General features: G+C 46.5%; 1 protein-coding gene across 3 annotated transcripts; it reads right to left on the bottom strand.

The window, feature by feature from the left end:
* Positions 1-3,887: 3,887 nt before the first annotated feature.
* On the bottom strand, positions 3,888-20,320 carry LOC135248871 (sterol regulatory element-binding protein 2-like). 3 transcript variants are annotated; one of them, XM_064323888.1, is made up of 20 exons: positions 19,865-20,320; positions 18,287-18,751; positions 16,304-16,458; positions 15,771-15,923; positions 15,033-15,320; positions 14,521-14,635; positions 13,860-13,984; positions 12,686-12,884; positions 11,705-11,880; positions 10,945-11,194; positions 10,534-10,703; positions 10,217-10,391; positions 9,549-9,666; positions 9,044-9,153; positions 8,635-8,767; positions 8,367-8,529; positions 7,273-7,449; positions 6,670-6,784; positions 5,813-5,949; positions 3,888-5,250 (listed from the first exon to the last, which is right to left on the bottom strand). In XM_064323888.1, the coding sequence occupies exons 1-20, from the start codon at positions 19,953-19,955 to the stop codon at positions 5,038-5,040; spliced, it is 3,528 nt and encodes a 1,175-aa protein (XP_064179958.1). In that variant the 5' UTR covers positions 19,956-20,320; the 3' UTR covers positions 3,888-5,037. The 3 variants fall into 3 exon arrangements, with proteins under 3 accessions (XP_064179958.1, XP_064179959.1, XP_064179957.1); XM_064323889.1 differs by having other exon boundaries at positions 12,686-12,887; positions 15,777-15,923; positions 19,865-20,319; XM_064323887.1 differs by having other exon boundaries at positions 12,686-12,887; positions 19,865-20,318.
* Positions 20,321-21,948: the final 1,628 nt, after the last annotated feature.

The raw sequence follows: 21,948 nt of genomic DNA, 5'->3' as shown, positions 1-21,948 counted from the left end.
TCTGTGTCGATAAGGTGGTGGTGGACTGCTCTCTCGAAGGGAACTTCTGCTCTCTGCCCTCTTCAGGGAAAGATACCCACTCTCACCTCCCTTCTCCCGCGCAGCTGGAATTGATAGAAGTAACAGAAATATATGCAAATGAGGGAGTGTCATTGAGATCAATGATTTGTCCATCACAGATTCTTTTTCAGTTGAATGGAAGTTTTGCACCATAACTGGGCTTTGATATAACTGAAAACATTCCACATTTAAAAAAAAAAAAGATTCTTTGGCTTGTCTCCATAAAGGAATCCATTTTAGTTATTTCTGGAACCCTCTTTGCTAGGTGAAAAGTGATTTTTATAATTAATTATAACAGTGAAGGTGCTGCTGAACTGCACATGAAATGACTTCCAACTCATGTCTGTGCAAGCCCAAATGTTCATACTACAGTGTGATAAGAAGCAGCAGCTGACATCACATGCTTCAGCGGAGAGCACATGCCTGTCTGTGATCTCCCAGTTGGATAGTAGAGGTTCACTAATGAGCCATTCCAAATTGAGAACATGGTGGGATGAAAATATACACAATATGGCCAAAACTATCTGGACACCCTTTGGTCTGGGGCTGTTTTTTATGGTTTGGGCTAGGCCCCTTAGTTCCAGTGAAGGCAGATCTTAATGCGACAGCAAACAATCACATTCTAGACGATTCTGTGCTTCCCCGGCAGTTTGGGGAAGGCCATTTCCTGTTTCAGCATGACAATTCCCCCAGGCACACAGTGAGGTCCATATAGAAATGGTTGTGTGGAAGAACAGGCCTGCACAGAGCCCTGACCTTAACTTCATCCAACACCTTTGGGATCAGTTGGAAAGCCAACTGCGAGCCAGGCCTAATCACCCTATCAGTTCCCGACCTCACTAATGCTCTTCTGGCTGAAGGGAAACAAATCCCAGCAGCAATGCCCCAACATCTAGTATAAAGCCTTCCCAGAAGAGTGGAGGTTTCTATGGCAGCAAAGGATGGACCAACTCCATATTAATGCCCATGAATTTGGATGAGATGTTGGATGTCAGGTGTTCACATACTTTTGGCCATGTAGTGTATAAATAAGACCAACGGAACCTGCGCCAATTCACTTCCCTGACCTGTGTGTCTGCTGGAATTTTCCCTGCCCCTGGACTCCTCACCCCAGGCTCGGGGGGTCAGTCTGTGAGGAGAGGGGTCCAGCCGAGTCATGGTCGGCCTAAATGTTTTGTCCTGGAGGGGCGGTTAGTTTTCCTGTGGGCCAATGGAATTGCTGCACACAGGGTAGATTCACTGACCCTGAGAACTGGGAGAGAGACCAACGGGGAAAGGAGCAGTTGGGGAGATGGATAAGGGCCGAGGAATCAGGATTGGAGATGGAGAAAGAAAAGAAGGGCCAGTGCGGAGGTATTACAAGAGGCAGAGCAAGTAAGAGTGTGTCGGGTAAGGTGTGGGATAGAGAAATTGAGGAAGGGGGTAAGGGAGGAGCATGGATTGATAGGGAAGGGGTATACAAATAGGAGAAGTGATGTGGAGAGAGTGAAGAAATGTGACTGGGAGGGGAAAAAACTGCTTGATGCAATATTCACCAAAGAAAAAACAATGCATACGTACACTGCACTGATGGACAAAGGTCGAATGCAAAATATCATATTCTTACACAGCATCAGCCATTACAAAGAGAAGAGGCAACACAAGACTAGCATTTCCGTGTACAAAGAAGGACTTTTACCCTGTTGCAATGTAGCTGTGGTTTTTACTATTGCCAAGCTGTAAACAAGAGAGCTCTCTTCATGCTCATTGATGCCACAGTCGTCCCTCACTAGCCAGAGGCTGTCCGTTTGTTCCTGAACAGGAAAACACGACACTTCTGACCAATCGTAAATAACCGGAATGATCAAACTAAGTTTACGTTATGTTTTTTCTAGGATGGTAATTATATCACCTAATCGCAAAGACTGCTATAGTCAAAATACAGAAATATGCAAATATACTTAACAGTCCAAATGGATAAATGTTTGAATCACACTGGAGGTATTTAGCAGTATAGTAGTCATCAGGGAAAGTACAACACAGCAGCATTCACAGGTATAATTATAGGTATTGCTCCTTTCTATGATGTTTCTACGTAACATAATCACATATGCATCATCAGACCACCATATTACTTTTTAAATCACATCTACAGTTTTAAATGAACCTGTTTACTGGTCTTGGTTTTCCTCTGTGAAATCCATTGCCAAGACAACTTCATCCAAAGATCTCACACTGTTCCCCTTCTGTATCCCCTTCAACTCGTCTTTTCCTCCTTCTCCTTCCTTCTCTTTGTCGTTCGGTTAGGGTTACACGTTTGTAACCTAATCTAGATCATGGCCTGGCTCGTGAAACTTTAACATGGCTCCACCCCTTCTTATCCACTGCTTGGTCCCTCTTTCATCTATCACTTACGGACGATAGTCGATTCCTTTCCTCTTTTCTTTAAACCTTGAATGAAGGTAAATTCCTAATTATTATGTCTTTCTGCATTTATTCAAATGGAAACTCCTTCCGTTTTTAAAACACGTTTTCCCCCAAACAATGCCTTTCCCTGACCATGGCTGAACTACATTCTTAAACTTTGTTTTTGTGAAAATTATTTTTGTGTGGTAGGAATAAATATGAAAGTGGACTATTGGCCTCTTACTGGATATTTCTTTATCAAGCATGACATCTTCAGAATATTTGCTACTGCATCATGGTTAAGAAATTCATTGCATGGAGGTTGTGTGTGTGCTGCCTGCGCATATTACATTACATTACCAACTACTCTCAAAGCTTTGTAAATGATCTCTCTATTAATTATTCATGAGGCCACAGGCTCTCATTCATTCTCTCTATCCACTGTACACCGTGTACACTGTGTGTAGATATGCAGTTCTGATGTTCTTTGACAGCATATCTACTAGTTACCTCCTGAAATCTAGTGGCCCCACTCATTTTATCAAACAGCCTTTGTTTCTATGTACCATAATCTCACATGCGCACAACATGGTCAATTGCTTCTTAGGCAGGGAAACGTTCAGCCACATCTGTGTGGAGCTTGTCCCCAAATGCCATGTTTCCTTCACTTTTCATTTCCAGAAAATATTGTGCAATGCCTGCTTCTGGCTCCTTCTTATCTAGCAGCTCTTCACAGAGGTTCTGTTTGCTGTACACCTGGGGTACAGGGGGCTTGGACACTAGAAGGGAGAATAAAAACTATTGGTCTGGAATTGTGCAGAGCACATCCAGAGGGTCATACACTCATGAATCACAGCTGTGTTTTACCGTGGTAGCACACCACGGTAATACATAGCTAAAATAAATAAATGCTTCACTTAGAAAACAAAACCTCCCAAAAATTGAAAAGCCAAAGCTGAAAGCCAGAGTGAACATTGTCACCACTGCCCAGAATGGTAAACTGCAAAATTTTCAATAGTTACAACTGTGCCACACTCTTTTTAACAAATGGCCAGTTAATTAGTCACTGTTCACTTTTACCATTTTAACTTAATATATCAGTATCTTCTTTCAGCCAATTATTCGGTCTTTAAAATGCTGCTTTTGTTCAAGCAAATGTGTGCCTGAAATTGCAAGACAATTCACGTAAACACACATTTTGTCCACAGTGTTTGTTCACTGGCATTCAAGTTCAGATTATATGTAAAAATACACACAAATGTTACGAAAACATACAGGTACCTCCCACAGTGGCTGAACAGCCAGACTGTACACATACAGTAAGACGGTACAGTATTGTTGTGGTCCACCATCCAGTTCACACAAACAAGCCATTGCTCAATTCTCCAAATTTTCAATCCAGTAAATAAAATATTTTGTAAATAAATGTCATTAATTCACAATGGTTTGTAAAATTATTTTATTAATAAAGAAAGAGCACCAATGCGATCAGAACCTGCAAACACAGGGAAATCAGAGGCATAAGGGTACAGAGGCTCTGCTCTGTAACTTCATAACATCACTGTTTCTATTGACAACAGACTGAGAAACCAATAAATGATGGTACTGCAAATAAGCCAAGCTGTTATGAGAATTATATACAATGAGAAAATACACATTATCGGAATACAAAAATGCATACCAGTATCAATCAGCTTGTGTAAATGTACTTGCTTTTATGCCAGTCGTGATAAAATATATTTTTTTTAAGTATATGCCTTTATTTAAAAAATTAAAAAAAACATTTCATGCAGAACAAAAAGACAAACAAGATATGAACAAAGAAATCAGAACTGGGAGAATGGTCCCTTGATACAGACAGCAGCAGCAGGGAAAGGTTAAGTAAAACCCTTAAAGCTCATCTTTCATTCGTACATATTTACACCACACACACTTCCTGCCAGCATGACCTCTCAGGCAGGAATAAGGAATGGAGACAATCTCTGAGATCAATGCAGACCAGTGCTTCAGTGCATTACTTCTCGCATGCAGTGCATTGTAGTGAAGTTAAAACATGATAACAGTCATTTCTGAGCATTTTTGTGAATGAAGGTCATTTGTAAACCGCTACTTTGCAAATCTACATCATGCAGCATACCCCTGGCTATTTTTTGGCTCCATACCTAATCTGTGGCATCAAATTATGTTTTTTTTTCTTTAATTTTTTTCCTCATTTCTCCGTTTTTAGATGGATAGAGCTGGTTATCTGGCCAACATTACACGTCCTTAAAACATTTCAGTTTTTACAGTTTCAAGTTTCAAATATTTCAGCTTTTTCACTAACTTCTACATACAACGTCACATACGCAGTGCCAAGCTTATCTGGGTGTAACAGTTCAGTGAATAAATGCTAATTCAGCTTTTCAGCACACTTCGGCAAATGTTCAGTGCAACTTGTTTCTCCAGAGTCAGCTCCTAATAGATGTACAGCCCTGGATGCATAATATACAGTTAAATAATACATTTTGGTAATGCTTCACACAGGTTGTACTACAAATGGTTTCTTAAGCCTCCTGCACAGTAATATGTGCATGTATGGGAAAGGGTTAATAATCAAGACCCAACAACATAACTGGAAATAGTTCCCGTGTGGAAGATGAAAACATCATGGAAACCAGCAGATGCCCGACTCTGGTATGGTCCACTGAAATAACCATAAGAGTGGCGGGTGGTTCGGCTGGCATACAGACAGTTGGACTTCAGCTGATCCGTAACCCAAGAGTGTGCAATCTTGCTTGGAATCTCTGACTGCATACGTGGAGTATACTGTAATAGATTTGGAAACCTGCGTTGGCCTAAACCTCTGACTCTCTCATTCATTGCAAAACGCGGCGACAGAGGCTTTCCCCTAACACACGTGCACAAGTGTATGCATGCATATATGTGTGTGTGTGTGTGTGCGTGTGTACAGTCTGTGAGCACGTGGGTGTGCCTGTGTGAAAGCGTGCATGTGTGTGCCTGCATGCGTGTGTGTGCTTGCGTGTGTGCATGCATGTGAGTGTGCGTGCATGCATGTGAGTGTGCGTGCATGTGTGTGCTCGTCCATGCATGCGTGCGTGCGTGTGTGTGTGTGCTAGTCCGTGCGTGTGTGCATGCATGCGAGTGTGCGTGCGTGTGTGTGCTCGTCCGTGCGTGCCTGCATGCATACGCGTGTGTGCTTGTCCGTGCGTGCATGTGTGCGTGTGCTAGTCCGTGCGTGCGTGCATGCGTGTGTGCGTGCGTCCGTGCGTGCATGCATGCGCTCCCTTCAGGAGGCAGCGATGGTGGCTCCCCCGCTCAGCCTCAGGAGGACCCGCTGGCAGTCCCGCACAGAGCGCCGGTCCCCCACCCGCTCCAGCGTGCGGCTGGCCTCCGCCAGCAGGCGGGCGCGGTGCCCCGGGGGGGTCAGCAGGGGCAGGGGCAGGTGGCGGCAGGCCAGCAGGATGGCGTGGGCCCTCTCCCTCTCCCCGGGCACGCAGTCCTCTCCTGGAGACAGGGAGAATCCAGGAGGCACGGAGGACACGGGGATTAGGAGGATGGAGGGATTAGGGAGACGGAACAGGGAGGAAAACGGGTGCGGGGACAACGAGGAAGACGCATCAGAGGTCAGTGGCTGTACTGCAGGCATTAACACTGTACACATTACCATGGATACAGACAACACAGGGTGAGAATCACAGAGTCACAGAGCTCTAACTGGCACCCTTTATATAGAGCAACGTTTGTAGCCCTGTTATTGGTGAGTTACCTGTTGTTCCGCATACGTGGTGACTTGCAGCCCTGTTACTGATATTGCTGAGGGCTATTTTGCCGGAACTTTGATTTTCCACCAGCACTGCGATTTGCAGCCCTTTCACAGGTGTCTTCTTACCTGCGTATGTTTTGCCAGCATTCACCCTGTTTTGAGGGGCGCACTTGTAGTTTTGCTAGCGCTGTGATTAGCAGCCCTGTTCCAGGTTGTTCACCTGTAATTTGCTATCACTGTAGTTAGTATTATTGTGATAACGCACCCTGTAATGGGTGGGGGGGGGGTGTTTTCCTGTAGCTTGCGATCGCTGTGATTTATATTTAGTAGTACTGTGATAATGCACTCTGTGATGAGGGGGGTTTACCTGTAGTCTCCATGGAGTGGTCACAGGGGCGGGGGGGTTTACCTGCAGTTTCCCTGGGGCGGTGACGGGGGAGGAGGAGGGGGGGGGGGGTTACCTGTAGTTTCCCCGGGGCGGGGTCCGCGGCGTCTCAGGCGGTGCTCCAGCAGGCGGTGAGTGCGGGTGGGGCTGGCCCCCGCCATCAGCCTCACCGTGGTCTCGTGCAGGAACACCTGCGGGAGGAGAGGAGGCCAGGCTCGCCATCAACATGAATATCCATTTACTGTGCCTGTCGGGCAGCTTCATCACAGCCAGGCTGAAAGAAGCTTTCAGGGAGACACCAGTACTTAAATACAGTACTTTGAGAGTTCGGTACCGGACTGGTTGATAATACAGACACTGAAATGTTATTAAGAGTGCATGCTGACTAGCTATCTATAATGGAAAATAAAGGTCCATTATGTATATTTTGTAAATTATTTGCCTTTTGAAGTCTCAAATTTATAATCAGCTCTGCTTCTCAAATCATCCATGGCAATATAAGCCCACCCCATCCCTGTCAATACAGGGCCAACTGTGGCCTACCACTGAAGAAAAATAAGCCATAAGTTACACAATCCTTACAATTAGACTGTGATTATTATAATTGTCAGTTTAATACTAATGCTAGTGCTAATGTCAGTGATGATGTCATTGGAGCGAGGGAGGGGCCATACAGCACCTTATGCTGCGCCTGCCTGTAGCACTGTCCCAGTCTGCGCAGAGAGCTGAGGTCCGCCTGAAATCCAGCCAATTGGGAACCGGAGGCGGGGCCAGGCTCACCAACGGGGCCACCTCCTCGCTGCCACGCTGTGGTCCTCAGGGTCAGCAAGAGGTCACACACCAGGAGCTCCACCCCCTTGGGTTGAGAGAGGTTGAGGAGAGTGAGGAGGGGGGGGGGTTAGGACACAGTACACGGTGTATGTGAAAATGATACTCTGTTTAGTCGGTTTACAGTGTCAGTGTCTGTGAAGACAACTGCATACCTGTGGGGAACTCTACATGTTACTGAGCAGAGTGAAGTGCTCAGGACTAGCTGCACATGAGGTTTTTGTGGGTGAGGAAGGAGGAGGCTGTGGGTACACTGCACTGGGTTGCTATTACACCACAGCCATCTAACACATGCAAACCACACACAGCCATCAAACACAGGCAATCCACTGCCAATCCACACACAGCCATCTGACACAGCCAATCTACAGCCAATCCACAAACAGCCAATCCACACACAGCCGTCTAGCACAGCCAATCCACAGCCAATCCACACACAGCCATGTGACACAGCCAATCTACAGCCAATCCACAAACAGCCAATCCACACACAGCCGTCTAACACAGCCAATCCACACACAGCCATCTGATACAGCAAATCCACACACAGCCGTCTGATACAGCCAATCCACACACAGCCGTCAAACACAGGCAATCCACAGCCAATCCACGGCAATGCACGCTGCTGACTAGTACTGTTACAGTGTGTGTGTGAAACACATGTACAAACCCTCTCACAGGAGTTGTAGGGAATGTGATAAAAACCCTTGACAGTAACCACTACAAGGTTATCCAGAGCATTTGTGTGTGTGCATGTGTATGTGTGTGTGTATCTGTGTGAGTGTACAGTCCTGTTTCTCATTTATTGGATAAGAGAATCTGCTAAATGTAATGTAATGTGTATCAGTATGAAGTTTGTTTCATGAAACACTATGAAGCACAGCATGTACAGGAAGGCCTGTTCAGCATGCACAGCGTTGTATTACAGCAGTGTTAGATGCGCACCTTGGTGAGCCAGTTCCCTGGCTGGGCGTGGCTCACAGAGATGCTGGCCCTCAGGTGGCCGCTGGCCCGGTCGCAGTGGGACAGGCAGCCCAGGGCCCCCTCCCCCTCCAGACTCAGATCCACAGCCCTGCACAGCTGCTGCACAGCTTTGGGCAAAGGGTGACTGCAGCACAGGGTGGAGCAGAGTGAACACAGAGATTATCAATAACCACGTCCACGACTGGAGCAATGGCATACAGACATACACCGCACCTGCAGTAATACTAACTTCAGTGCACGCAGGGTTTTGGGCATGAGCTCCACCTCAGCCAGCAATGACCTCACCGCCGCATCGTCACCCTGCAGCCAATGGACGGCTGCCTTCAGGGCCAACGCCCACCACCGACACACGGGGTCTACAACTGGGCGAAACAGGGACAGCGAGACAGGTGTACATGTACATGTATACATCGTTTTAAAAAGAGACGTATTCCTTTTACAAAAAATATTTAAGCCTTATAGCCTACTGTAGCCAGGAAGTGTTCAACACACTGCTGACTATACATGGATGTATAGTCAGCAGTGTCGCAAAAGCAACATGCAAAAACACACAACTGAAGAAACAGCCAATAACAGCGCAGAGACTGAGCCCGCCGGACATGTGGCAGGGACATGATTGGAGGGTAACTGTACAGTACCTGCAGTAGAGCTGTGATTGGCTGGGTGAGGGACAGGGCTAGAGGGACAGAGTGAGTCTTCTGTACAGCTGCTCAACAGCTGGAGATACTCCATGGCACCCACAAACTCCCTAACAGGTAAACAGGACGTTTGAGGGGTTCAGTGCATGAGCTCTAACATAACCATAAGGCAGCGTTAAGTGCAGACAGCATGCAGGCACTGCGCTGTCATAGGGATCTGTGTGCATGAGCTGGGTTCCCTCAGTACAGCATTAACACCACACCAGGGTCAAATACATATTTGTTTTGGATTCAAATACTTTCCCGCGCTCTATTGATCTTTCCTGGTGCGCCTGAGCCTGCCAAGAGAACCAGAAGGCCGTGTTTGCCCTGTTTGATAGTATTTCATAGGTTCCAATGCCGCAAGTCAAGCTCAGTAAAGCGCAGAAAAGTATTTGAATCCAAAACAAACACGTATTTGACCCGGGTGAGATTAGCACCGCGCTGTGGGGGGGGGGGGTCGTACCTGTGGTCCTCTCGCCTGGCGTCCGGGACCCCTCCGAACGCGGGCTGGACGAGGGCGAGCACGGCTCGCTCCAGCAGCTCCTCGCAGAAGCAGCCGTGCAGCTGGGCGATGGGGTCGGCTGGGCACACACACAGAGGGACAGAGCCTGACATCGACCAATCACGGCAGGGGTGAGCAGCGAGGGCATATCCGTTTCAGGACTCCGTGCCAAATTCTGCCTTTAATTATTTAATTCACCTGGGTTATATCTTTACCTTACATCCGCATAGGCTCCAGCTACAGCCGCAGATGGCAAGTGTATCCTAAAGATTTTACTGCGCTCAAGGAGAAGAACCAGTGTAGAGCTGTCAGAAAACTAAAACAAAGGTAATTGGTTGAAACTAAAAGCCAGCAATGCCACTCTCTTAAGTGTTACTTAGGAGCTTCCCATGGAATTCTGAAAAATCTAAATGCGTACAGATGTAAGGAGGAGGGAGTAATTTGCTTCAAAAACAACAAAAAAAAGTTGCGAAAGCTCAGACCTTCATGTTAGTTATCACCAGTCAAAATGGACAATCAGTGCCAGGAAAACTGGATGCACTGTTGCTATTTATTAGGACAAAGCTTCACGCTTCCTAGACGACATGTCAAACAGCACACATTCACATTCACTTGCGTTAAGCGAGCACCTGGTCCTCTCTGAGAAGTGTACACCTCCTCTCGGCTACTGAATTTCACGGACCAATCACAACTCAGGAAGAACCACTTTCCCAGTGGCGTAAAGAGCCAGTGCAGCCAATCGGGGAGCGGAGTGTTGTCTGAAGAGGAAAAGGCCACACTCTCTGCACAGCTCAGCAGGTAACCCTGAGAGAGATAAAGAGTGAGAAAGAGACGGATGGGAGGGAGGGAGGAAGAGACAGAAAGAGAGAGAGAGGTAGAAAGTGTAAGTGTGGAGCAGTGGCAGGTGTGGGTCTCTCCGTAAGCGCAGCGGCAGTAAGAGGCTCACAGGCAGGCAGAGGGGCCGGGGCCCCAGGGCGCAGCGCAGCGCGATGGCCGCGGTCGCGTAGATCTCAGTCCTCAGGGCCGGGGCCACCCTCCCGCGGGCGCTCTCGCTCAGGTTGACCGCGCTGAGGGACAGGGACAGAGCCCACAGGCTGCTGTGCTGGGGCAGGTGCCCTAAACACACCGGACCAAGGACAGGAGTCAGCACTGCCACACCGCATGCACACACTCTGCAACTAGGACAGTACGAATATACATATATATGTAAATTTGGAAATATACATGTAAACTTGGAAATTCAAGTGAGAGGACCACAGTGCTGCATTTCCACCCACATAGACTTATAACATGGTGCTCAGATCTCATAAAGTATTGACCTGACCACTCATCAAACTGAAATAAGCAGTGAACACACCCGTAAGCTGTAGCTGGCTGAGCCTGTGATAGGCGAGAGAAGCGTCACGGCAACTGGTTTGAGACTCCTCCCCCTCGCGCCCCCCTCCAATCTGCAGACCCAGCCAGCGCAGTGGAGCCGGCCAGTACAGGCAGTAGCGAATCACGTTCCAGCAGAGGGAGCAGGCGAGGTCAAATGAGGAGAGCGGAAGCTCTCTGGACAGGTCAGAGAGGCAGGACTGCAGGCTGGCAGCTGCAGCTGCGTAGTCACCCTGCAGGACACAGAGAGAAAGAATGAGAGAGAAAGAGAGAGAGAGAAACAGAGAGAGAGAGAGAGGGAGAGATAGGGGGACAATTATGATATTAATAAATAAACACATCAGATGATGCTGATTTGGACAGCATTTCCCTCCTGTAACCCTTGAGATTTGTGTTTCAGTGTGGAAAATGGGTGTTGAATTGTAGGTAAATGCACACTATAGGCGGAACTGCACTTGATTGGTTTCTATGTGTAAATTGCACTGCCTTCAGTAAGGTTAAAAGGGTTTCCCTGGATACGGCAATCAATCAAACGCAAAATCTGAACGGGAAAAAAGTGAGGCCTTTCATGGAGCACCCTTAAAAGGAGAAAGTCTAGAGAATTGCCACCACCCTGACAAAGACATAATTACAAATCAAGAGCAGGAAAAAAAAAAGGAGCAAAATAAAAAGGTGCGGACAGAGTTTAGAGACACAAAGAGGAACGCAGAGGGTGTCCATTACACGCACAGCTCCGTGCTCACCCTGTGGAGCTGCAGCTCGGCCTGCCTGCAGTGCCTCCAGAAGCAGACGGACCTGGGCGAGTGGAGCGGGGTGACGGGCTCCCAGAGGCACAGCACCCGGACGCAGCCCCACAGCGCCCCCACGCAGCTCAGCGCCCACGCGGCCACCCAGGGCAGCAGCGCCCACAGCCAGCCCGCTGGAGACCAACAGAGCGGGGTCAGAGCAGGGTCAGAACCAGTCAGAACCGGTCAGAACCACACGCAGGGTCCGAACCGTGAGCGGGGTCAGAACCAGTCAGAACCAGTCAGAACCGGTCAGAACCGGTCAGAACCACACTCAGGGTCCGAACCGTGAGCGGGGTCAGAACCAGTCAGAACCAGTCAGAACAGGGTCAGAACCGGTCAGAACCGGTCACAACCGGTCACAACCGGTCACAACCGCGCACAGGGTCCGAACCGTGAGCGGGGTCAGAACCGGTCAGAACCACACGCAGGGTCAGAGCAGGGTCAGAACCAGTCAGAACCAGTCAGAACCGGTCAGAACCAATCAGAACCAGTCAGAACCGGTCAGAACCGGTCAGAACCACACGCAGGGTCCAAACCGTGAGCGGGGTCAGAACCGAGCGATACCGTAATCATACTACACTCAGAGAGTGACAAACACTGGCGACACTCTACACCACACACAGGAAGGACACAGGCTACAATACATCTCATCACATACATTTAGCAGATGCTCTTATTATCCAGAGGGACTTCACCTGATCTATATGAGCAATAGTACCAGGCCTGCCAAACAACATTCACGGACCAGTGAATATATATGCAACATTACTAATGCTCTAGTACATGTTTAAACTATACTGACCAAGAACCAAAATGTAAATCTTTAATAAAAATCCATAACAAGCCCTATGAAAAACATAAAACCATACACATACCAGTTGTTCTGCTTAGATGCCATTTTTAAAATTTGCACTCAAAGACTGACTCAAGGCTCACCAAGGTTCTGGGATTGGCCAGGTAGGCCAAACGTGGTTCTGGAGGGTCCGTGTCCCGTCTCTACTGAGCTCCAGTTGGGCCCAGCCGGGGCCCTGGACCCCAGGAGCGAGGGAAGCGGGTTCAGGGAGAGGCAGAGGATGGTGAGAGCGCAGAGGAGGAGACGAGAGCGATCCATCACTCCCTCCGAGTCCGGCTCACTCTTCTAGAGAGAGACAGAGATACAGACAGATACAAAGAGAGAGAGACAGAAGAAATACAGAAAACATACTTTTTTGTGACTGTAAAAAAAAAATCATTTAAGTATCATAATTATTAAAATGTAAATTATTATAATGAAATTTTTGTATTGCTTTGTGTTTACTCCAGTTCTTTTAGACTAATATTACATGTTGTCCAAAGATCTGAAACCATTCAGTGACAAATATGCAATAAGGGGGGGCAAATACTTTTTCATGGCACTGTATTCTGACCACTGAAACATATCTATTGTGTATAACTGAAAAGTTATATGTGAAGGGTTAGGGGTGTGAACGTTTAGGAGTGTGAAGGGTTAGGGGTGTGAACGTTTAGGAGTGTGAAGGGTTAGGGGGATGGGTTAGGGGTGTGTAGGGTTAGGGGTGGGATGGGTTAGGGGTGTGTAGGTTTAGGGGTGGGATGGGTTAGGGGTGTGTGGGGTTAGGGGTGGGATGGGTTAGGGGTGATAAGGGGTTAGGGGTGGGATGGGTTAGGGGTGTGTAGGGTTAGGGGTGGGATGGGTTAGGGGTGGGATGGGTTAGGGGTGTGTGGGTTTAGGGGTGTGTAGGGTTAGGGGTGGGATGGGTTAGGGGTGTGTAGGTTAGGGGTGTGTGGGGTTAGGGGTGATAGGGTTAGGGGTGGGATGGGTTAGGGGTGTGTAGGGTTAGGGGTATGTGGGGTTCGGGGTGAGTAGGGTTAGGGGTGGGATGGGTTAGGGGTGTGTAGGGTTAGGGGTGTGGATGGTTAGGGGTGTGAAGGGTTAGGGGTGGTAAGGGGTTAGGGGTGGTAAGGGGTTAGGGGTGTGTAGGTTAGGGTGGGATGGGTGGGTGTGTTAGTTAGGGTGGGATGGGTTAGGGGTGTGTGGGGTTAGGGGTGGGATGGGTTAGGGGTGATAAGGGGTTAGGGGTGGTAAGGGGTGTGCGGTTGTGTGGCGTCTCACCTGCTCCTGTGCCAGCAGGGGTCTCTCTGACTCTGCGCTGGTGCAGGGGGGGGAGATCCTCCGGGGGGAGCTGGAGCCTGAGGAGGAGGCTGGGGGGGACGTCACTGCCCCGTGAACCTCCCCTTCTGCAGAGAGACACACACAGACAGAGGTAGAGCAGTGTAGTATAGCCTAAAAATCACGGATTAGATTCACGGGTAGGACACTGCCGTTGTACTCTTAGGCAAGGAACTTAACCTGCAATGCTTCAATTGTATATATCCAGCTGTATAAATGGATGCAATGTAAATGCTATGTAAAAGTTGTGTAAGTCGCTCTGGGTAAGAGCGTCTGCTAAGTGCCTGTGATGTAATTACTGCTGTAAGAGCGTCTGCTACAGTAAATGCCTGTAATGTAATGTAATGTAATGTACTGTAATGGAGAGAACCCCGACCAGCCAACGCAGAACCAGGGTTCACCAGCTGTGAACTGCGCTAACACACACACCCATGGACCTGATCACAGCAGATAAGGGTATATGAAGTGTGTTTGTAAAACACAAAGGGTCCGAATTGTTTCTTTCCTGTAAACATTTTGCTCCTGAAATATATTTTACATGCTATTCCGGACCGTTTCCCGGGACGTAAGTTTCGGAAGTAGAACAAAAAAAAGGTACGCTCACTGTTCTTCCGGCCGGCCACCTTGAGGGCCAGGTTTTCCTGCCGCAGCCTCTGGTTGACCTGCTGCATGTACTTAATGTAGTCAATGGCCTTCCGCAGAACCCCCGACTTTTGCATCTACACAGATGGGAGTCACGGGGGCAAAAGAAACCATGTCAACTCCAAATCTACAGCATAATAAACTGCAACAGACGGAGTGTAGCACAGTGGGTAAGGAACTGGGCTTGTAACCGAAAGGTCGCAGGTTCGATTCCCGGGTAGGACACTTCCGTTGTACCATTGAGCAAGGTACTTAACCAAAATTCAGTATATATCCAGCTGTATAAATGGATACAATGTAAAATGCTATGTAAAAGTTGTGTAAGTCGCTCTGGATGAGAGCGTCTGCTAAATGCCTGTAATGTAATGTAATGCAACTGAATAATGGCACTGTGGTACCAGTTATTATTAGGTCACACCCACATTCTGCCCTGCTATGTTCACTCTTCTTAACCCCCCGCCCATCCCAACTTGCCTTGGTATCGTTGCCCATGACCAGGTCTCTCAGCTCCATGATCTTGTCGTTGATGGACGAGCGGTACCTCTTCTCGATGACGTTGTGAGTGGACCTGCTCTCTCCCTCCTTCACCCCTGGCCCCGCCACAATCCCCATCCCCATCCCTAAGCCCGCCCCCTGCTCCTGTCCAATGTACGCCATGTTCCCGCACAGCGGTGTCCCTTGAGACAGCTGATTGACTGGCACCGTGTCTCCGCCCCCCATCATCATCGGCATGGTGGTTAGAACACTGCCACCAAATAGGGTCTGGGAGGATGGAAAGGGTGGGAGTGGGGTGGGAGAGGAAGAGAGACATTTTATTAAACACATGAAGCAAAGACAGATGCAGGCCAGGATTCAATTGAATACTATTCCTTTGCCGTGAATGTTAAAGTAAAGGCAACAATTTTTTTCCAGATTAATACAACTTTTTTCTTTTAACTTTCATTTCTAAACTTACCAAATTTAACTATGTGTGAAAGTTATGGACAATTGTCGATTGAATCCTGACCAAATTCTGAGAGAAGAATAGAGGACAGACGCTCTTATCCAGAGTGACTCACAGAAGTGTAGAATATGAGTCTCAGGAATAAAAAAGTACTATATTTCCCAGAAGGCAATGGATGACCACACAATGGCAACACACAGTAGGCAAGACACAAGACAGCAATCTGAGCAGATCCAGTGTGAGGTGCGGAGAAAGTGATGATGTCATACTGGAACTTGCAGGGCAGAAGTCTGGATGGGGCCTGTGAAACCGGCGATACCGGTTGGGTTCTGCACGCTGGACAGAACCTGCGTCACATTGGGTTTCAGAGTGGTCAGCACCAGGGAATCTGCATTTATCATCTGGGGCTGGTGGATCAGAATCTGCAGAATACAGGGAGTAAGACAGATTGGATCTGCTCCCAAAATGTACAGGCCTAATGCACAGCATGCTTTGCGCTGCTTTTGGCCGAATTCACAACAACACGATTATGTCAGATGACGACAGTTGACGAGGAGTTCTGTGTAACGAAAAGTAAAGTTGGTTTGACTGAGAGGTCAACAATAACAAATAGGACTATATTAAGGTCAAACTCCATACATACTCCCTGTTACAGACTTGAGCCTCTCTGGCTCAACACCTGTCAAATATGTTCGCCTTTTCTTGAGTTTGCACACTGTCCAATCTGAGGAATATTCAGCATACGGGCATTGCAACAGTGTTGCATCACAGAAAGGTGTCATGATGCAAAACTGTCAGGGACCTGTTGGACTTGTGGTGACATGGCCTGCATTGCCGGTTGGGCTGTGGTCAGCGTCTGGATGGCCTGGCCCGATGGCGTCAGGACACTCTGATGCTGAAATGCCATTGGCTGGACGTGGGGTGAGGTCACAATATTCTGCATCTGTGGTTGGAGGACTGTGAAGAGCATATAAGACATACAAAACATTTTCCACATTAACATACAATCAAAACATGTTCACGGTCATATTAAATAACAAATTCCTGGAAAAGATATTTTATTTTTATTCTACAAATTGTGGGAGCATATACGTATATTCAGAATAACTTAACTGGATGCACCCTCTTGTTATGTAAGACACTAACTGAGATAAGAGCTTCAGCTAAATGACAAATTTACAGAAAGGAGGCTGCAAGTCTCACTGAATGAGACAATAACATCTAAACGTCACTAAGACAAAGGAGATTAATGTGTGATTTCACAAGAGAGAACAGCGCATACCTAACAGAATTAATGGGGCAGAATTAATGTTGAGATAGTGGCCTGTTTTAAATTCTTAGGAATTCAGACCTCTAGGGATCTCAAATAGTCACTCAACCAAGAAGACCCAGCATCAGCTTAATTTTCTGAGACGCCTCAAGATGTTCGGTGTAACCACCAAGACATTGGTCGTTTTTGTTTTTTTTTGCCATTTTGCTCCCATTTTTTCCCAATTTAGTCGTTACACCAATTCCCCGTGTGTATCACGGTCCTGATTGATGCACTATCCTTCTGTTGTTCTGGGGAGGGTGTAGACTACCACATGGCTCTCCCGATACCTGTGGAGTTATTTTTCACCTGACAGCGAGGAGTTTCACTGGGAGAGCGTAACACGTGCAGAGGTTCACGCTATCTCCCCCAGATTCCCTCCCTGCTGAACAGGTGCCCCGACCAACCAGTAGGAGTCGCTAATGCAACGATCAGGACTCATAACCTCACCGGCTTCCCACCCGCGAACACTGCCAACTGTGTTCGTAGGAACGTCTGACCGAGCCAGAAGTACCGCTGGTCTCCGCGGTGGTAGGCGAGTGCTTTTACCTCTACGCTACCCAGACATTGGTCGGTTTTTTATAGATGGAGTGTAGCACAGTGGGTAAGGAACTGGACTTGTAACCGAAAGGTCGCAGGTTCGATTCCTGGGCAAGGACACTGCCGTTGTACCCTTGAGCAAGGTACTTAACCTGCATTGCTTCAGTATATATCCAGCTGTATAAATGGATATAATGTAAAAGTTGTGTAAGTCGCTCTGGATAAGAGCGTCTGCTAAATGCGTGTAATGTAATAATGTAATGTAGATCTACAATGGAGAGCGTTCTCACTGGGTGCATAATGGTATGGTATGGAAATGTTTCTAACAACGAACAAAAATTGGTTGAAAACATTGTGCGAACAGCGCAAAATTATTGGTAGAGAGCTGCCACGCGTAGGTGACGTTTATTCCAGAAGAGCCCAGAAGACAGCAGCAAACGCTAACCATCTGGGCATCTGGGCAACAGCCCGATTACTTCCTTCCCATCAGGAAGTCGCTACCGCTGGGACCGTTACTTGGATAGACAGGTACTGCAAAGCAAAGCGTTCACCCAAACAGATGCAGGAACAGGTTTTTTTTTTTTACCCTGAGGCAGTTCGGTTCTTCAGTCAGTGACATCACAGAGCTTTATTAACTCCTGTACTGTATTGATTGTGTATGTTGCCTAAGCTGTTCATGTGACTTAAATGTCTTCGAAATAATGAGAGACATGTGACATTACATTACATTACATTTATTTGGCAGAAGCTTTAATCCAAAGCGACATACAATAAGTATGTGACTAAGAACGGTACAATGTATGTTATACAAACAGCAAAAAAACTACTTTAACTTGAATTCAAACAATTAGTGCAATGAATTCGGAGAGGATTTACACCTACTGTACATACATGCCTGCCTATCATACATATGTTCATAACGGATCCATAGCTCACCTTGGAAACCAGGCGCAGGGTTCTGGTGGCAGATGAGGGAGTTGTGGATGAAATGGGACTGGGAGCCGCTGGTCAGGCCAGGTGTGAACAGCACCCTCTGGGCCAGAGTTTGCACCGGGAGACCGTGGGCCTGGGCCTGGCCTGGCAGGCCTGGAGAGCTCATGGGCAGGACGTGAGTTTGGACCTGGGCCTGCTGCACCTGGACCTGTGGGACGGGCCAGGGCTTTGGCTGGAGCAGGGGTGGGGCGCGGGGGTGGGGCTGTGCAGAGAACACTCGGGCGGGGGTCTGAGGGGAAGTGAGGCGGACAGTGTGGGGGGTGTGCACAGAGGGGCTGGTTTGGAAGGTCTGTGCTGGCGATTGAGAGACTTGTTGCAGGGCTCCCAGCCCACTGCCTTGGACACAACCCAGTGCATTCTGGTCTTCTAAAAGGTCATCTACTTGGTGGGTGACAAACTGGAGCATTTCTGTAAATGAACAGGGACAGGAAAACACAGATGATTTAGACAGAAATTACTTTTTTTCTTCTTTTTTTTTTGCAATGTTTGACTCATTGACAATAAATGCTTGAACAAGTTGTCAGGAAAAGAAATAAATCTGGCTGTGGTGTGTTGTTGGCTTTGGACATTTCAGCATATGTTGCTGTGGATTACAACATCGATACTGTAGCAGACTGACACAGTTTAACATCAGGTCAGGGAGATAAAGAATGTATCAGTATCACAGTAGTGATGATAACGGCAGCCTTGAACTCACACACATTTGAACAGAGCAAGGTCAGAATCAATGTAATCAACTACACTATAATATTTATTTCAGAATTAATGCAGCTATATACTATTAATCAGAATCAAATATGATATACTCAAAATCAAAAAAGTTTTAATTTTGTGTCTACCATACTGGTTGTTATGGGGGTCATTTTACAGAGTCAATTAAGTTAACGTTAACTCCATTTGGTCGGTCATGTGCGGATTTCACATATTTAATGTATTACTGCCACACACTGCGTCTGTGCAACTCAGGGAAAGGGGAACTGGTGTGATAGAGATGAATACTGTTAGTTTCACTGATTAATTTAGCAACTCCAACAGAGAAACAGCCAGAAGAAAAATATCGCACAACAGTTTACTGAAAGCTCATTGATTCACAGCCTGTGACCTAAACAAATAACCCAGAAAGCAAGTTATGTAAGTATAGTTAAGGCATATTTTTAGTTTGAACATTACCGTTACATTATGTGTTCACAACGATAGCTAGTAAGCACAAACAATAGGCTGCATATCCTTAGAACCACGCTCATCCAGAACTGTGCAACTCAGTATCGGTTTGGTCACCACAACCAACCTAGCGAGGGAAACTTAGCAACCAAATGAATGCAAGTACTATAACCATAGACTGTGACTAGTATAACTAACTTCTGTCCAGCCATCTAGGAAATGTTGCGCTACGTTCGATAGCTAGCTAACGTCCACAAACCGAAAGCACAGCTAGCCAGCCTACGTCGAAATCACCACAGTACACTTGACAGGACTGTAGCTGCAAAGTGACGGGTCGAGCACGCTGACGGAATCTCTCACCATCAATGTCACCTAAAGTAAACTCCACTCCAAGTTCTGACAACGTCGGATCCATGTTTTCTGCTGACATTAAATATTCGCCACCATCCATCTTCGCCCGTCTTTCTTATCCAATACTTCTTTTCAGAACAACATTAAGATCTGGCACAGCGCCGAGTGAGTCTGTGTGGTCTTTGAGTTTTAAGAAACGTGTCCCATTGGGAAGAAAACAGTGAACATTCCGAGACTTTTTGCAGGACCCATTTCCACCTTTGCAACGACTTGAAAAGCACGTTTGATTCACCGTCAATGACGCAACTTACAAACATTTACTTCAGCAGCGTTCTCGATTGGTTTAAGCGTGCATGTTGTTGTCATACGACCGGATACTACCATCCAACCGAAAAGCTCCCGATAGCATGGTCTGACTGTACGTCATGGATTAAAGTCATTTTGATTTTGCTGTCACTCAGTGCTACTTAGGGCCCTCTGAAAGATACGTAGCTCCGACTGCTGAACACCGAAAACTATGGGAGTATCTGAAACTGGTTGGTTAAATAGGCGAGGCTGTAAAATATTAGCACTTGGTTGAATTATATAAATGTGTCGTATCCATAGGTCATTGATTCCAAAGGCAAAATTTTTAATTCAAAAGGAGAATAGATCTGGCGAAGGATTTTGTAGATGTACAGAGACTGAGATTATTGAAAAGTTGCAAAAATCCTCTCAAAATATAGTTGTTTTTTAAAAAAAAGAAAAAAAAAACCTGCCTTGGTTAATATGAAACTCCGGACTCCTTGGTGAAAAAATAATCAGAATTAACGTGATTGTTCTGTCTGAATAACCACAGCTCCAGAGTTTGTACAAGATCCATTCATTTACTATAAACAGTCTCACTAGATCAAAATAAAATTAAAATAAAAGACGCATTAACACTTAAGTGGTCTGGATGTACAGTGAGCATGTTACGATATTCTCAGACTTCAGTTTTATTATTGCCACAAAACCCACACCTGGTCAGGTCAGTCCCACACCTGTCCCCTCTCTGCCACAGGTGAGGCCCTATCGCAGAAAACAGTGGCCTATTTGCCCCCCCCTCAGTCTTCTCCGTATCTCAGCCTAAAAGGCTGTCTCCATCTTTGTTTTAACTGCTCTGTTGCAATGACATGATAAACTGCCACTGGGGAGGCATTCAACAAAAATCTATAGGGACAACAATTCAGTTTTTTCCCGCTTCTCTCTGTATCTCTGTATTGTGTCCCAATTCAGTGTTAGTTCCTTTTTTGTCCTCTGTATTGAGCTTTATACTTTCTACATTGTGGATTGTGTTCTGACATAGCTCAGGCGGTAAGACCGATTGTCTAGCAGTCGGAGGGTTGCTGGTTCAAACCCCGCCCTGGGCATGTCGAAGTGTCCTTGAGCAAGACACCTAACCCCTAACTGCTCTGGCGAATGAGAGGCATCAATTGTGAAGTGCTTTGGATAAAAAGCGCTATATAAATGCAGTCTGTTTACATTACTTTACAGATGTATGGCTGTCCGTGTTTCAGGTTTCTGTCTTTCTGTGCTCAGTTTGTCCACTTGTCTGTCTTGGCCCCACCCCTTTGCGTTATATGCATCATTCCTCAGTAACCTGAGGCTCACACCAACAGCAAGTGCAATTTTTTATTTCCACATCCATGTGGGGTGGCTGTGTTTCCATTTGCAGTCCCTCAATCCCCACACACACAATAGTAAAAACAATCACGTTTCTACCGGCATTTGAGGCACAAAAATATTTTCAATGTAGGCCAATTACATTTATGGTATTAAGTTCTCTGAATAATTTCAGGACCTGCATTTGAAAAATATGTACTGCATTGAATTGAAAGTGAAATATAATGAAAAGACCAACTTAAAACATTTTTTAATGTCAAAATGTTAGAATGCATTGCTTAATGTTGAATTGTTTCGATTTACAAAAAAATAAATACAAGCATGGGTTATTTATATTTCAGTGTAAATAACCAATGACACTTAAATCTGCAATGTTTTTATTTATTTAAGAAGTAGATTTTGTATAATTATTTTATTATTAATTGTTTATGTTTACTACTGTATTTTTC

The sequence above is a fragment of the Anguilla rostrata genome, chromosome 2 (assembly GCF_018555375.3).
Source record: "Anguilla rostrata isolate EN2019 chromosome 2, ASM1855537v3, whole genome shotgun sequence".
Taxonomy (NCBI): domain Eukaryota; kingdom Metazoa; phylum Chordata; class Actinopteri; order Anguilliformes; family Anguillidae; genus Anguilla; species Anguilla rostrata.
Note: the sequence above shows the minus strand (reverse complement) of the source record. Positions and strands in the feature narration are given on the sequence as shown.